The sequence below is a fragment of the Periplaneta americana genome, chromosome 1 (assembly GCF_040183065.1).
Source record: "Periplaneta americana isolate PAMFEO1 chromosome 1, P.americana_PAMFEO1_priV1, whole genome shotgun sequence".
Classification (NCBI taxonomy): Eukaryota; Metazoa; Arthropoda; class Insecta; order Blattodea; family Blattidae; genus Periplaneta; species Periplaneta americana.
In genome coordinates this window covers 40,576,055-40,592,470 of record NC_091117.1, presented here as the reverse complement: position 1 = coordinate 40,592,470, position 16,416 = coordinate 40,576,055, and the positions used below count along the sequence as shown (strand labels likewise).

Below are 16,416 nucleotides of genomic sequence, written 5' to 3'. Positions count from 1 at the left end.
ACCAAATAAGTACCATACTGTATATCAAGGTTTTCAAAGAGTTTTCAGGAAAGTCTTTATTGTATCTGTCATACATATTACTGTTCAGAGTAGTGGTAGTAGTAGTAGTAGTAGTAGTAGTAGTAGTAGTAGTAGTAAAGTTTTTCCATGGACTGAAATCTGTTCATTTGCTGTGTAGTATGCATCCTAGGTTTTTTGAAAGGTGGCTCATCATCTCTTTCTGGGACTTCTTCAAAAGTTTCCCTGAAATTATGTTCCCTTATTTCTTCCAGCTTCTTGGTTGTTTCTTCCATTTTTTTAGCACAGTATGCAAAATCCATACTTTTGCCTGGAGAATGTTGAGGAGAGCATCTGTGAATGAAAATACTTCAGAAAAGACTAAGCAATAAGCGAATGAAACTTTTTCAGAAAAGAGAAGAAACCCTTAAGCCTTTATGACAGTATTGTTATCACAATCTCCAGAATGATCAAATACGTGTTGAAAGAGCATTATTATCATCTCATATTCGTCCTTTAGAGTATTCACAAGTCTTGAGGCAGAATTCAATCTCGTAGATGTGACTGAAGGAAATTTCGGATAGTGTGTAGAACTGATGCTCACCCAGCAGTCTAATGATTAGATTAATGAATTTGGGAAGCTATAGTGAGAAGCAAAATCTGGTTTCAAAGGCCAGCTATAACAGCTGGGGGGATGATCGTGCTCTAACCACATGTTACCCCTGCACTGGTTTGATGATTGTTCATCTCTACTGAGACATGTGGATTTGAGACCAGCAGTCAGCTGGTTGGCCTTGGTCCTCCATGGTCTGTCATGCCATGGATTATTATTAAATGGTTACTATTGACTGCAGCAGAAATTACTTTTTAAAGTACTGGTGGCAAACTTCCACACTATGTAACTCTATACATCACTGAATGCTTAAGCAGGGATGGGGAACTCGGATTGTAAACAGAGCAGTGAGCATGAGTACCTACATACAACAGCAACTAAGGTAGCAGGAGAAGCTGAGCTCTATAAAAGAGGCTGTTCCCCATGCTGTGAGGATGCCAACAGCTCACACAATAGACAAGTATATTTTTTTAAAGACGTATCAAGGTTGAAGTTACCTAGAATTACTAGTTAATGAATACTACCTGGACTTACAAGAACTGTTGGCTGAAACTCTTTACATGCAGATGTTTTGGAAAGCATAAGAGGTCCAACTCTATGCTCTCTGTGCACCTCCATGGCATATACAGGTACACTTTACCTTAGTCATTCCATAATTGAATGTGTCATTGCAGAAAGGTACCTAAGTCACTTTTTGTGGGAAACCTAGATTTTACGATTTTCGGAATCCATACTCATAGACACATATCCTGAACAGAAAAGTACTGATTTCATCGACTTTGTGTGACAAATGCTATATGGAAAACACCTGCGCTGCAGAAAGGCTCCTAAGTCACTGACAAGTACTTTTCTGCATTCCCACATGACAGCACAACAGGAGAAGTAAGAGGTTTTATAATGATTTGAAACAGGGAGAGAAAAATGTATTAACAATGAATGAAACAGAGAAGGGAAAAATGTATTCAATAATGAAGACAGTAAGGCTTTAGTGTTCGACTTTATGCAAAATCTACTATACTTGTCAGCTATACCAGTTCAGGATATCTTCTATTTGAGACTATTAACCGTTAATGTGTTTTCCATTCACAATTTGAAGACTGAAAAAACTCATTTCTTTATGTATCATGAGAGACAGAAGAAAAGGCGCAGATGAAGTGTCATCATTTCTCATTGATTATATTAATGAATTTGTTATAAAGAATATATCAGAATAACATTTATTTTCTGATAACTGTTGTGGACAAAATAAGAACAATACTTTTGTAAGGGCTTGTTTGGCTTTAACTAATATGAATCGGTTTGAAAAAATTCTCCACTTCTTTCCACTCAGAGGACATTTGTTTTGCCATGTGATCGGAAGTTTGAGATAAAAAAAAGTGCTCTTAAGAAGAGAGAGAGAATTTACGCACACATTATGAATATTGTGAGCTTATTGTTTCATTTTCAAAGATCAGTGCATTTTCATTGAAAATAGTTGAGACAAGTGATCTTAGAATTTTATAAACTGGTGGCCTCAATTTTATAAGATGACTGTATATCTAGAAACATCACGTACTCCTAGAGACATAAAACAACACTTCAATGTATCCCAGTTTAGTTATTTCGAATACTCGTCCACAAAGAAAAGGGTCTTGTAACAAAACTTTGGATTGGTGGAATGGTAGAGCATACCTTTTGTCTGTCTCAGCCAGGAAGAGTTTCACACGTGGTAAAATTCCGATAAAACTGAGTAAGAGAGAGGATGTTAGAAAAGTCTTTCGATATATCCCTAGGAAATATATTCATTTTTATTAATAGGTTTTGTCCTGGCCAGTTGCTGAAACTTAAACATTTATACAAAGCAGGACAGTATGTTGACAGTAAAACATATTTTGTAAAGAAAATGCGAAGCTAATATGCCTGAAGTGTTGATTTAGCATGTATAACAAATTGTAGTAATAGTTCTCATGTGTTTATGTTCAAGCTGTGATATTACACTATTCATATCTATGAATAATAATGACGTCCTTCATTTTGCACTGCAATTAATCTGTAAAAATCATTTTTCACTTCGGAATGATATCTCATTTTGATTTCAGGAAGTTACCTAAGTCAACCAAGTTTGAATAATTTTTTACGCTAAATTATTTCAATCACGAGCATTTGCCTATATATTGTATATTTCTCACAATCAGAAGATTATGCAGTAGTTTTTTTTTTTTCGTTACTCTACATTCTCAGTTATTGTTGTAGACAGTTTTTTTTTTCCTTCCCACAACTTCGTTTCAAGTGATTTAGGTACCTTTCTGCAATGACACATTCAATTATGGGTGGGACATTCTTACTCAGTTTTTTAACTTCGAATTGCTATATTACTTTAAATAACATAATGTAAACTTTCATGTTCCAATTCTTCAAATGAAGCATATTATCTTATATAGTGCATGTTTAAACTTTATTAATGCATTTGAAATATTTTTAGAATTTGTTACGGCCAGGACAAAGATTGGAAAAGCATTTTTGTGATAAATGTTAAATCAAACATTTTCCGTTCTTCTGTTATTGTCAGAATTTTAATATCGAAATTGAAGAAGAAATAGAGGTTTAAAAAATGATAAATAATTTTTCCAAGATCCTTAAAATATATATTTACCTAGCAAAATAACTAAATGAAGTTGTCGGCAGTGTTACGGGTGGGACAAAAAGAAAAGGCAAAAATTTCATTCTGAATTTATTTTCCTCTTTGCAGATCTTACAGATCTTTAAATAGTAAAGATCCCTGTTATTAACAACTTTAAATGCTGACAATATGGAGGCAACTGATCTGTATGAACCACATAGTACACGAGAATACTGAAATCATATGATAATTTTATAAAAATAAATGGTTATATCACATTGATACATAAACTATTTAAATTTATACATCAAACAAAATTTTAAAATGCTGAAACCTCAAAATAATATCTTTATCATTATTATTATTATTATTATTATTATTAGTGGTGGTGGTAGTTACGAGCTTCAATTTGACTAATTATACATAGGGTTTTCCTTAATATTTCTGAGGTAAAAATTCCCTTATTTTATGGAATGGCTGCTTAATGTACGACATCCATACTGCTATGTAATGTCACAAGGACTTGCACGAATTCATTGCTAGAACTCCTCTGGACAACAGTTCTTAGGAATTTCATCTGATACTACTAATTAGTATATGGATGGATAAACGCGTTTACTAATATCAACATAACTTTAGTGTGAGAATTTAAAAATTAATATATAGCCTACATGAGAATGGGGGGGGGGGGGGGAACAATGTATGGCAAGATATCACAGATTGAAAATGCACCTACACTTCCAACACCAATTTCATAAAACTGTGCTAGACTTTACGTCTAACCAACATATTTTCGTGAATCTAATGAAATCTGTAACATGGTTCATTGTTTTAAACATAGCTGTTCAAATTTTAATACACCAAATATAAATCATCTTGAAAGTCTACCTTGTCTTCTTACATGACAAGAAGAGGTAGCAGTACAATGAATAACTTCTTGTTGTCCTAGAAGTATATAATACATTATGTATGCTTACCATACGCACCTCTAGAATAAACAAGAAAACATGGCTATATTTCGGAACATAAGAAGTTTTAACTTAGAGATGGTCGAATATTCCATTAGTTTGACATTAGATTTTCTATGTTTACTTTATATTAAAATACAAAATGTTACATTTCTTTTTGTGCCATTGGTTTAGCCTAGCTGTAGTGACCCCTGCTCTCTCAGCTAGCTGACAGTACCAATACTTAACATATCCTGTGAGATTTGTGGTGAACAATGCGACTCTTCAGTAGCTTGTTTTTTGTTCCCCATGCCATTTACAATCCATTGTTGTTTCATATATCTGTATCACGATTCAACTGACCTTGACTAACCATCACTGACGAATTATATACATTTTCAATCATGGCATTGATAAATCTCATAGAATTTGAGCTTTCCCACAAGCTGCCACTCAGTGGCATTTTTCAACATAGCCACAACTAGGGAACATTGGTTTAATTGGAGATAATCATGCGTGAAGTGCAATAAACCTATTGTGGTGGTTGGCCCTTGCTGCAAGCTCTTCACACGAAGTAGTCAATGGAGTTAGTAAGCCATGGTAATAATAATTAGTGGTGTATTTGAGCCACACAGCAACGTCACTCAGAAGCGCTGTTAAGTAGCTGTCTGTAAAACAGCATTTGAGCATTTGTTCAAATGTCACAAATATAAGCATAAAAGACTCATTTTCTGAAATCTCCTCGTCCCTTTTTGAATATTTTATATGGCCACAGACTTATTTTCTTATTGTTATTACAATATAGCCATTAAACAGTAACAGCTTGTAAGAAACTCTACAGTAAAAGAGAAACACTATCTCATTGGCATGTTCGAAAGAGCTACCATATACTTAAAACTACATCAACAGTCAGTCTACTGTTTTATGCTATTCAGTTTGGAAAACAATAACGCAAGTTAATCCAAGCTCTTGCTCTTAATTCTCCAATATAAGGCAATCCCAGCATTGAAAGAATCTATTCTGGGGCTAAAACCTTCAGGTTTAATGAAATGAGCTGACACCCCTATTCTGCTCAGTGAAACTTGAAACTTTTGTTACTATGTGTATTCTACTTTCAAAAAGATTTAAGCTAACATGAGGGACAGTAAATGATGGAAACCTCTGAAAAATATTTACCATTATTATATTTAGGCTAGACTTTTTTCTATTTCTGATTAAATACAGAAAACAAGATGTTATAAATGCTCGGTTAATTCCTCAAGACCTGCTAGACTCAAAATGTATTTTTAATGAACGTACCTATGGTAATAGGATTGTAAGCAAATATGACTGGTAGAGTTTATTTTTTTTTACGAGGGCAAGAAATGTCTGATAAACTTTGTCTCAATTCAAGGACAACTTTTTCTCATGTGCTGTAGACCTACAATATGGGACCCCCAGTTTTACTTCTCTTTTGAAAGAAGACATGAGACTTTCATCATGTTTGGTTGGGTTTGAACTCACGAACCTCGAATCTAATGACCAGTTTGGTAACCACAAACAATGTTATGTTTGTAAAGTGACGTCCATCTTGGTCTTCAAATGAAAAGAGAAAGACTCATAATATGCCTTATTTTGTTATTGTTGCTTACTACTACTCATTTCCTGTTCTCCATTATCGGTCAGACTAGTGAACTTAGCCATTTTAAATTACCCCTATGAAATGAACTCCCCTCCTCCTCTTTTCATTGTCAAAACTTGTTTCGTTATATTTAATCAGAAATAGAAAACATCGAACCTAAAGATCTGAATTTTAAATCTCCATTATCTCCTTCCTTTAAAACTATGCTCACAGCTGAAGCCAAATAGTATTTCCAGGAAAAATAATGGGTGTGCCTGGCTCAAACTTAAAAGAATCGTGCACTTTCAGCTACTTATTCTGTAACAAGAGAAAGTAATTATCGTCATATCATCATCAACGAAGTGTAAGAATTTATTTGAGCATTGTTTCTGTTTTCATTTACACGTTTCAAGGAAATCTTTATTTTAACAAAGCAAAAAATAAGTTTATTTTAGATTTTTGAAGTACAATCTGTTAAAATCACTACTACTGAAACCTGAAATAATTACCCGTATAAAGATGTAAAATTGTTGGATAAATAATGTTGATTTTGCAGTGATATATTTAACTAGATGACCAGCCTCGTGCTCTAGTGGTCAGAGCTTCTGGCTACGGTTCATGTGGTCCTGAGTTCAATTCCCAGTAAGAACATAGGAATTTTTCCTGTCTTTGTCCAAGGCATTAGGGGGAAGGAAAAAAAAAAATACATATTTATAACCAGATATTCAACAATAAACTTCTAATTAGTTCTAAATATGGGAGAAAGAAATGGAGAATTATTCAGAAGATATATAGCTTGAAATTATTCCATTCCTGGTGAAATATATAAAATTTCACTTCTTAAGAAGCAGAATAATATTTCCATTCCTTTGTTTTCCTGACAAGGATGACACATCCAACTTTTGGAACACTGATTTTTTTTATATCATGCCAGCAATGGAAAAAGTTCAAGCTATTTTTATATATATAACCAATAATTTTTAAATCATCCAATATTCTTCAGAGATCAAGCATCAAATTCCCTCACTCTTACACCAACAGTCAATGTTGCTATCTAAACCAGTAGACAGTAAACCATACAGCTTGAGGAAGCTGAAATTTTACAACTCTTCAATACATAAATTAATCAGATAACCTTACGTTTAGACATAACCGAAGGTATGGCCTGCACACTATTTCTTGGCCTGTCAAGAAAGAGAACAACTTAAAATTCTTGGTCTAAAGTAGTATCAAGCTGTACAAGAAGCACAATAAAATTTTAACCTCCTCAAACTGATAAAACATCTGTATTCTCATAGGAGCTGTAAACAAAAACGTAATAATTAACTTGCAGTAATGATCAACACTGTAACACTAGTTTTCATTGCAAATATTCACAGACATTCATGATTTATACACTATGTACTAACTTGTATTAAATATTATATGCTGTATAGAACGGATCTATTGCTATAGAAAATAAAATTCATTTATATCAGATAATCCACTGTTCGTTTAGGGAATACCCGACACAATCAGCTCTACTTATACACTGCTGGGGTCATAAAGTTGCCACACTTAAATCTGTATTCATTGTTCTGACATATCACGCAATTTTCAGCTTTATCACTCATAATTTCAAAATATATGATTTATTCTTCACGTCCACTCTTGTAACATGTACAGCAAGTGTACAAATGATCATGAAGAAAGAATTGTATTATATATGACAGTTCAAAATCTTAAAGCTACAAAATATCTAGTGGTCTCTATCACACAAAATGTTAAAATTTTGTTTGCATACATGTTATTTGCTAACAAACAATTTCATACAACATATATCAATGTTCAGTGAAAAAAAGTATTAAAATTCGAGACTGTTTTGCTTAATTTCATTGTAAAAAAAAAAGAGAGACAATGAGTTACCTATATGATGTTGGTTCCAGAAATTCTTTGTCCAGGGCAAAACAAATACTGAGTGCCAGATTGTCACAACACCTAGAATATTTGTGTTAATGCCACATTTAAAAATCCCAATCAATAATCCACATTGACTGGTACTCCCACACATTGAGTACAATGGTAAACAACCATGAGCTGTTTCAAATCTCCATTACCTTATCGGGAGAAATGATGTTTAGAGAATATGTGTAAAGACATAGTTTGTGTGTGACACGTGATATATATCTCAGTGTTATTACTGCAAAATGTGACATCCTAATCCCGCAACTTCAGAGAATGATTTGAACACGTGTGTAACATATGGAGTTTTAAGAGAATTATTCTCCATTATATGCATACTTCCAGTCTCCACAGCTTGTGAAAGAGGTTTCATTCTGATGAATCTCATTACGAATAAATTCTGATTCTCATGATGTGCAGCATGAATGAATCATCACTGCAAGACTGATTCAACAAAAGCAGTGCAACAGTAGTACTTGGCTTCTAGGTTTTAGTGCTGGCACCTGGACACGCAGGAAATTTGTTCTGCCCTACATGTATTCATAAAAATTGTTGGGTGAATTTCTTTCTTGTGACAATTATATTTAATTTGTACTTCTAAAGCTCTACATATGGCCCCTGCAAATTAAGTATTTATGTTCGTATTGCATATAGGATAGGAAATGCGATTTTAAAATATGCTGAAATGCATGGACAAATTCATGATCACAATAAATAAAAATTTAATGGCTGAAATGTGACTAGTCTAAAAATGTGGTAGTTGTATAATCTGTACCAGGTACTAAAACAAGGTAATGAGCTACTCTAGCCACTGAGACATCCAGAATTCATCCATTTAACACGTTATATTCAGTGTAACTGACCACTACTGCAGAATAGGGGTGAATGTAAACTAAAAGTTGCACTATAACTCCTAAAATTATATTCATATATTGTATGTATATGTAATATTTATATATATAGTTTTATATATATTTCCTTTTTTTAAACAGCACCGTCTTTGGTTCTTGAACTTTAAAAGCATATTCTGTTGTGATATGATATTTGTCAGAAAGCAATCTAATGTTCCAAATCAAACCTTCTAACTCGTACTCTCTGTTTATAATGATACTCTTTCAAATACCCTTTCAATGCCTTTGGAAGGAGAAGTTGGTTGATGCCATCATAGGTAGCCTTGCTGCATACAACAGCTCGGCATAAATGTTGTAAAGGAAAAGGAAAATTACGATGGAGAGGGATCGTCAACATCGGTTCAAAAAACATACAGCATGATGGATCCTTGTAATGTTCGATGAGACCACAGACTGTTGGAGAAGCAAACACGCCAGGATCGTGTGAATCAAAGCTGAAATGGTGGTTCCACTGTTCAATACGGGCATGAAGCGATCGTCCGTATTTTCGAAAACTTACAGAAAATAAATATTCCTCTTGTGCCGAATCACGTAATAGGAATGTTCCTTCAGGGCGACCCTCCAGTAACTTCTCTGCCTCATAACGATCCATTTTACCCCAATAGAAGGAACAGGATGTAATTTGTAACAAATCTGGTACCAAACAATGTATATAGTCCACTTGTGTATGCACACCCCGCTGAATGGAAGGTGACAGACTCATGTCCAACTGTGACAATGCTGTAAGAGCTGCCGAATGTATGCTTAGGTGGGTCTGAAATAATGCAGTCAGATTATCTATCGTTAATTCTGGAGGACATAACAGTTGAAAATGCTGTCCGGGACAGAACCCTGGTGGTGGTTCAACACCCTCTGCGATTTCACGAGCACGTTCTTGTCTAGCCCTTTCATCACAGTCTTCTATCGGATAATCTTCTGGGTTGAATTTTGACATGTCGATCAGACGATCTGCAGGTGATGGGCTTGCTACTGCTGCATTATCTTCATTGCTACTGCTGCTGGATTCACTTCCCTGACACGACTCTTGCTGTCTTGATGCAGCCTCAAACACAACACCTGCCCCCAAGTGATGCTCTTCTGTTCTTCTATAGCTTGTACACATGCATGATTCACAACCCACATTGGGTTCAGGAATGTCAGTTTCGGTTCCCACTCCCCCACAACTGCTCCCGCCTTTGAGTCGAGCAGCACAGCTCAATTTCAAGCCCCAATTGTTTCGTTTTTTCTTATTCCCTGAGCCTGCCATTTCTTTTGGTGATCTTAAAGATTTCGCACGTGATCTTTTGCCACTGACAATAGATAAAGTTCTAGATGTACCACGCCGTATACTTCCCACATTTTGCTCTTCAGATCTCTTACAGGAAGGATGCATGGCATGTTCTTCTTTACATTTCTCAGAGCAGTTACTTTCTCCTTTATTTGTACATGTACAGGCGTAGATAGATGCAGCCTGATCTACCACATTGCCGTTTTTTTCTTCATTCTTTGAAGCCTCAGCACAGTTGCTGTATATACTCTCAAAGTGTTGATCTACACCTTCCGCATTATTGCCATTAACACTGCCATGAGAAATGTCCACAGTTAATCGTGATGAATTTGTGTTACCCATTCCTGTTCTATCACCTCCATTTAATATTTGTTCATTTGAATCGTCATTATTAGTCAACATATTACCAGCAATGTTTGCTGGTATAGCACTTTCTCTGTTTTCCATTACTCCGAAAAACCCTTTCAAATCACTAAACCGTTGACCCATCACAATCCCCTTTAGGAATAGCGTTCACTTGTCCATATATGAAGATGATGCCCATTTTCGGTAGTGTGTGTAGATCTGAAAAACAAATGTTAAAAATAATAAATGAAAGTTAGTAATAAAAAGACTTTATGTGAAAAACTGGTCTATCAAAATTATAATGTATAATGAATTAGGCCTAATTCTTTAGTTTCTGCCAACTATGTCCATCTTTACACCAACACCAGAAAATCTTAGCAAACACAAGAATTCACTAAAGCAGTGATGTCAACGAAAGCGCAAACATGCTCACAGCCCGTATATGCTGATCAGAGCATGTAAGGCACGCAGATACAAGTCACTGGTGAACACAAGGGTTGTATATTACACATTGACGAAGAAGTCGTTCAGTAAGTTTCAGGCCGACTACTCTCTTGACTTCTTATGTAAGTGAGAGATGAGGTGTTGCTCTTTGTTTGGTTTGTGGTTAGTTACAAAGACAAGCAGTGTCGAACGCCTGAAATTATTAGTTCATCTACAGATTGATATAATATTCAAATTAATTTCTTTTTATTGACATTAAATAGTAGTAAGTGTATGTGAAGACGTATTGTAAAGCTTCTTCCTCATAGCATTGTATTTATGTTTACAGAATAAAGTACAAACAAAACTGTGTGCTGCTAATAGCGTACACTCGTTACATGTTACGAGTTGTGTAGTTGTCCAGATTTTCGTACATAAATTCTCAGTTTGACGATGTTTCTTACCATTACAATATCCTTTGGTTAAGCCAAAAAAAAAGTTCTGTCCAGGTATTTTGAATTGCGTGAATATTTATCAGAATTCATAATAGAAAAATAGAGACAATCCAGAACTAGTTGACTCTACATGGATCGAGGAACTTAACATTCTCAAGGATATATTCGAGCATCTGAACGTTTTGAATTGGAGATCGCAAGGAAAGAATTAATTAATTAATTTGTGTCGACAGATATTGTTAAAAGCTTTCAGATGAAGATTTCATTGTGGATGTCACAGATCTCACAGCACAATTTTTATAATTCCAACACCTTTACTCACTGAACTCCTGTTCAACAGTGTAAAATACTGCAATGTTTTAAAAAATGTCTGGGAAGAGTTTCATGGACGATTTAAAGATATTGACCTATTCAAGCCCAATTTGGATTTGTTTTGTGATCCTTACTCATCAAACCCAGAAAATATACAAACACAGTTACAATTGAATACCTGAATTGACAAACATCCCAAGTCCAAAATTTACCGAATTCGACTTCTTACCCAACAAGTTGTGTTTTACATAAGCTATCATTCTGTAAAAAAGAATATCCTAAGTCCGACTTTAAGCCTGTGTTTTTGGATCATAGAAATATTTATTTCAATACTCATAATGCAAGCCTATATAGTTTCTTTGCGGTCCTGAAAAATGTATTTCAATGGACTTTGAATGTTAGTCAATTCAAGTCTTCCATTAGAAATTATTTTGCTGCAGGAAACAACATTTCACCGGACATCAGAAGGCTGGGATCGGCAAAAATCAGAAAAAGGACTTTGAATTACGCGAGAAGTCAAGAATTTAAATTTGTTTCTAGAAGTGTGATGATGCTCATATACGTAGTACATGATTATGTAACAATTAATAACAATTATTAGATTAATTATAGGTCTCATGTAAAACTGCTTAAGTTAAAGAGAAGCTATGTTTATTATTTGTTATATTCTACTATTTTATAATTAATTGCATTTATTAGAGAGGTACATGCTGCAAAACATGCTTTTATTTCTTGTTTACTCGTATGAGTGTAACACATTATCTATTACTGAAGAGCAGTTTAATTCATCTTCCAGTGGTAGGCCAATAGAGTTCATTTTGTTCACCCCTTCTTTTTCACCGCTACTGCCTGCAGAATAGATTCATTGGAACCCGTGGGCACTTAGTAGCACATGTCTTTTTTACGTGCTCTGACCTTGACATCCCTGCACTGCTTCATTATTTAGCATCTGAATGAGATGAAGGTAATAATGCCGGTGAAATGAGTCCAGGGTCCAACACCGTAAGTTACCCAGCATTTGCTCATATTGGGTTGAGGGAAAACCCCGGAAAAAATCTCAACCAGGTAACTTGTCCTGACCGGGAATCGAACCCGGGCCACCTGGTTTCGCGGCTAGACGTGCTAACCGTTACTCCACAGGTGTGGACTCAAAGTTGTATAGTATATGCTAAAAGGAGGGTGAACTTTCTGAATGTATAGTTGTACATACCGATTATTTAGTCCTGACAACTCAGCGACGCGAAAGAGGGGAAGTAATAGGAGTAGTGGGGAGAGCTCAGGAGTAGAGATAAGGGCGAATAGTCGGTAAAGGAATGTAGTACAGCTTAATTCTACTAGAAACATACCGCATGCATGACATCCGATCGCTCCAAAACCACGCAAGAGACTAACCCAAACACCCTTTGGCGAAACTAAATGGACTTGCCTGACCCAGGCGCATATTGTCCGGGGACTGTCAGGACTAAATAATCGTACTGTAAATGAAGTGGGTTCAGAATAGATCTATAAAAATTTGCTGCGCATGTAGTTACACAGGGGCTAGATTAGACCTCTACAGTTTGCTGAGTACACTGTTAATATGAAGTGATGCCAGGGTTGATCTCTGAAGTATGATGAGCACGTTTTTATAAAACACGTACAAGCCATATGAAGTGAGGTTAGAGTTGATCTCTATGATTTGCTGAGCATGTGGTTGTAAAATACATAGGCTACAGGTGGGACAATAAATTCAAACTCTTCGTTATTTTATTTCTCAGTATGCCAAATCCTTCATCTTTCTGCATGAGTTTATTTCTCCAAAGATTCCCTATGATACAAGAACAATTAGGCATATCACTTGTATGATGTAATTTTTCGAAATAAATTATTTTGTGTAGTGTTTCTATAAATTAATGTTGGACAAAATAAAAATTTAATAAAATAAGGAGGCTCTATAGGCAGCATATTGCTTTAAAAGGGTACTAATTGGAACCATAATCCAGCATTCTTCAACCTGTGGCTCTACAAAAGGACTTTTATGGCCCTTTTTTCATATGTACCGTATTAGAATGCATAATATATAGGCCTAGCAAATTAAGCTTTCAGGAATAACTCCCTGTAAAGTTAATTTGAATAATTCCGAGGGAAAAATTGTTCCGGGGCCGGGTATCGAACCCGGGACCTTTGGTTAAACGTACCAACGCTCTCCCACTGAGCTACCTGGGAACTCTACCCGACACCGATCCAATTTTTCCCTCTATATCCACAGACCTCAAAGTGGGCTGACAACCGTCAAGCAACCAACATTTGAGTGCACACTAACTCTGTGTGACTTTAAATTGTGGTTTTCTGTTACGTACAGTGACGTGTATCATGCAAATTAAGCTTTCAGGAATAACTCCCGGTAAAGTTAATTTGAATAATTTCGAGGGAAAAACGTACCAACGCTCTCCCACTGAGCTACCCGGGAACTCTACCCAAAATCAACTGCATGTACCAATTTAAAATTGTAACAAATCAGTACTTATAATTGTACGGTACCAAAAGTGGCAACACTATAACAGTAGGGTTACTGTATAGTTACTGTATAGGATGTAACCATGAATGATCTGTGCAGTGTTTGTACGATAATCTCCTGTTTAAATTAAAGTTCGAGAAATTCAAATTTAATAAAACAAGGAGCTCTCCAGCGTATTATCGTATTAAAAAGTTATTACTGGTAATGTACTAATGGGAACCATGATCTAGTTGTCTTTAATATGCCCAGCGTGAGAATTGAATCCACGACTGTTGCTTCTAGATCATGTAAACTAACTTTTTCCATCAGAAATTAGGCCTAAATCTGAGATTCCAATCCTTCAAATTGTATTATTTTAGTGGTCACATTTATGCGAAATACACCGCTACGCCAAATACACACCCCAAAATGCTATGTTCACAGTATAATTCCTTGTACGTTTGTTGTCCAGAATCTGTATAGCCTACGTACTATGCCTTTGCTCTACTGCTTTCCCATTCACACCTTGCCACTTATTGCGCTCATGGGGGGATCTAAATGGGAATTGTGATGGTAATGTAAATACAAACAAACGAACGAATACGGAGTATTTGACCACATCTCAACACACAAAATGCATAGTACAGGTGTCTTTTTTCTTTTTATTATGCGAGTCTAATACAGAAAGGCACATCAATAGACTAACTCAGGCCTATCCCTTACTTTTGCCTGTGCTCAGGTAGGTATGTACTCACATATTATAAGAATTTATGAATTTTGCAGGCACAATTTACAGTAGTTATGTAAAAAATGAGACGCACAACATTTATCACCTTGAGCATTCACTTAAAAAAATATCTAATATTCTGACCCTAATTGGACAATGATGTCGATTATGCTTAACATGGGTTTTGCATAACACAACCACCATCTATATAGAAAATATCCGTATTTAAAGGCAAAAACTTGCGTGTGTCGGTTTGAATGAAGTGTCACTAATAACAATACAATCAACCCATGAACATGGTAGCCATCTTGAGCAGAAACTTGTTGGAACATGTATTGAAAGTAACATCATAAAAATGTGTATTATCATACAAAATAACCATGTAACGCCCATGACTTTGGTCCTTAATTCATGCATTTAGTCTGCTTATCACCTATATAACTGAAATTATTTATAATTCATCCTCCTACGTGTAGCTCATTGATATCTCACCTATCACACCAACACATTAAGCACACACGAATATTTACTCACATTATTCATTGCTACGTCACGTTATAAAATGGTGCATTTGCTGCAGTATTAATGATTTCGTAGTGTTTATCTCTTTCATACACATCTTACACGATTCACCTATTACACACTTCACTCATTACAACACGAACGTGTACATAAGGACTTTACTTTCTATGTACCATCTGGGCTCCGCTAACCCTGGGAAAGTCATTGAGCAATGTACAGGCTGTAGGAACAGTAGACAGTAGTAGTTGATCTGTTACTTCGCTAGTACTCACATAGGTGACACCACTTGTCCCTAAATATCATTGAGCTCTGTTGAGATCACTGCTAAACATACCATTCATACTATACTGTATTTCAGTTTAGTTAAGGCTGTACTATGCTCGACAAGTAAGTACATAAAATGATGAGAAAAAGTATGAAATGAAGTTTAGGAAAGAGAATGACATAACATAAAACGATGTGAAGAAGTAACGTAATAGTATATTACAATACAAGGTTGGGAAGTGCTTTTTACAAAATCGAGAAAAAGTTTCGTAATGCAATTCACAAATGTATATTGTGCAACATTTTTTCCAAGATCATATTTTAAAATTGCAAATACAATAATATATACATTGAAAATTTAGAGCAATATTATTCCAAAGCCTTCGCAAAACTATACTGTATGATAACCATACTGCTTGGGGTCACCGATTCGCGAGAGACTGAAGTTTGAAACGCACGGAGTATACATGACGTCATGACCCATGAGGTGAGAGTACAGTTTGATTTCGTAATTACATTACCGCCTTTTTAATTCTGCTTGGCGTGGATCTTTGCAATCACCACATCCTATGAGTAAACAAGTATATTTTATTTCTTTTAATTTATTTCATTATTTATACATGCATATTTGTGTCAGTGTTCCTTTCGCTGTTTCATAATAATTATTCACACTACTGAAGATCATATAGAAAATTAAGAGCACCAAGCGATCCCTTCAGAACGAACTTATAGAGAAGTTGGGAAAGGAATATTTCCTTATTAAAGGGGAAAAAAAAAGAAAAAAAAACACTGAATTTTGCAGATTGTTAAAAAAAAAAGTCTAAGGACAGATAGAACTCAATTCTTTCAAAAGCAGTGTAATAGCAAAAATACATGGAAAAAATTTAATTATACAGTCAAAACTGGCCTTCAACATCAAAATCAGACATAAAACTTGAAAAAGAATTTCATCGAGATTTATGTATAATGCTGGTAGATGCGAACATCCCTTTCAACAATATTTCAAAGCGTTTCTTG

At 35.2% G+C, this 16,416-nt stretch overlaps 1 protein-coding gene across 1 annotated transcript; it reads right to left on the bottom strand.

The window, feature by feature from the left end:
• Positions 1-8,258: 8,258 nt before the first annotated feature.
• Positions 8,259-15,285, bottom strand: LOC138694782 (suppressor of cytokine signaling 5-like). Its single transcript, XM_069818848.1, has 2 exons — positions 15,148-15,285; positions 8,259-10,439 (listed from the first exon to the last, which is right to left on the bottom strand). The coding sequence occupies exon 2, from the start codon at positions 10,362-10,364 to the stop codon at positions 8,757-8,759; it is 1,608 nt and encodes a 535-aa protein (XP_069674949.1). The 5' UTR covers positions 10,365-10,439; positions 15,148-15,285; the 3' UTR covers positions 8,259-8,756.
• Positions 15,286-16,416: the final 1,131 nt, after the last annotated feature.

What these genes read in the sequence shown, in the direction of transcription:
- LOC138694782 (XM_069818848.1), bottom strand. Translation starts at nt 10,364, where the DNA reads ATGGGTCAACGGTTTAGTGATTTGAAAGGGTTTTTCGGAGTAATGGAA.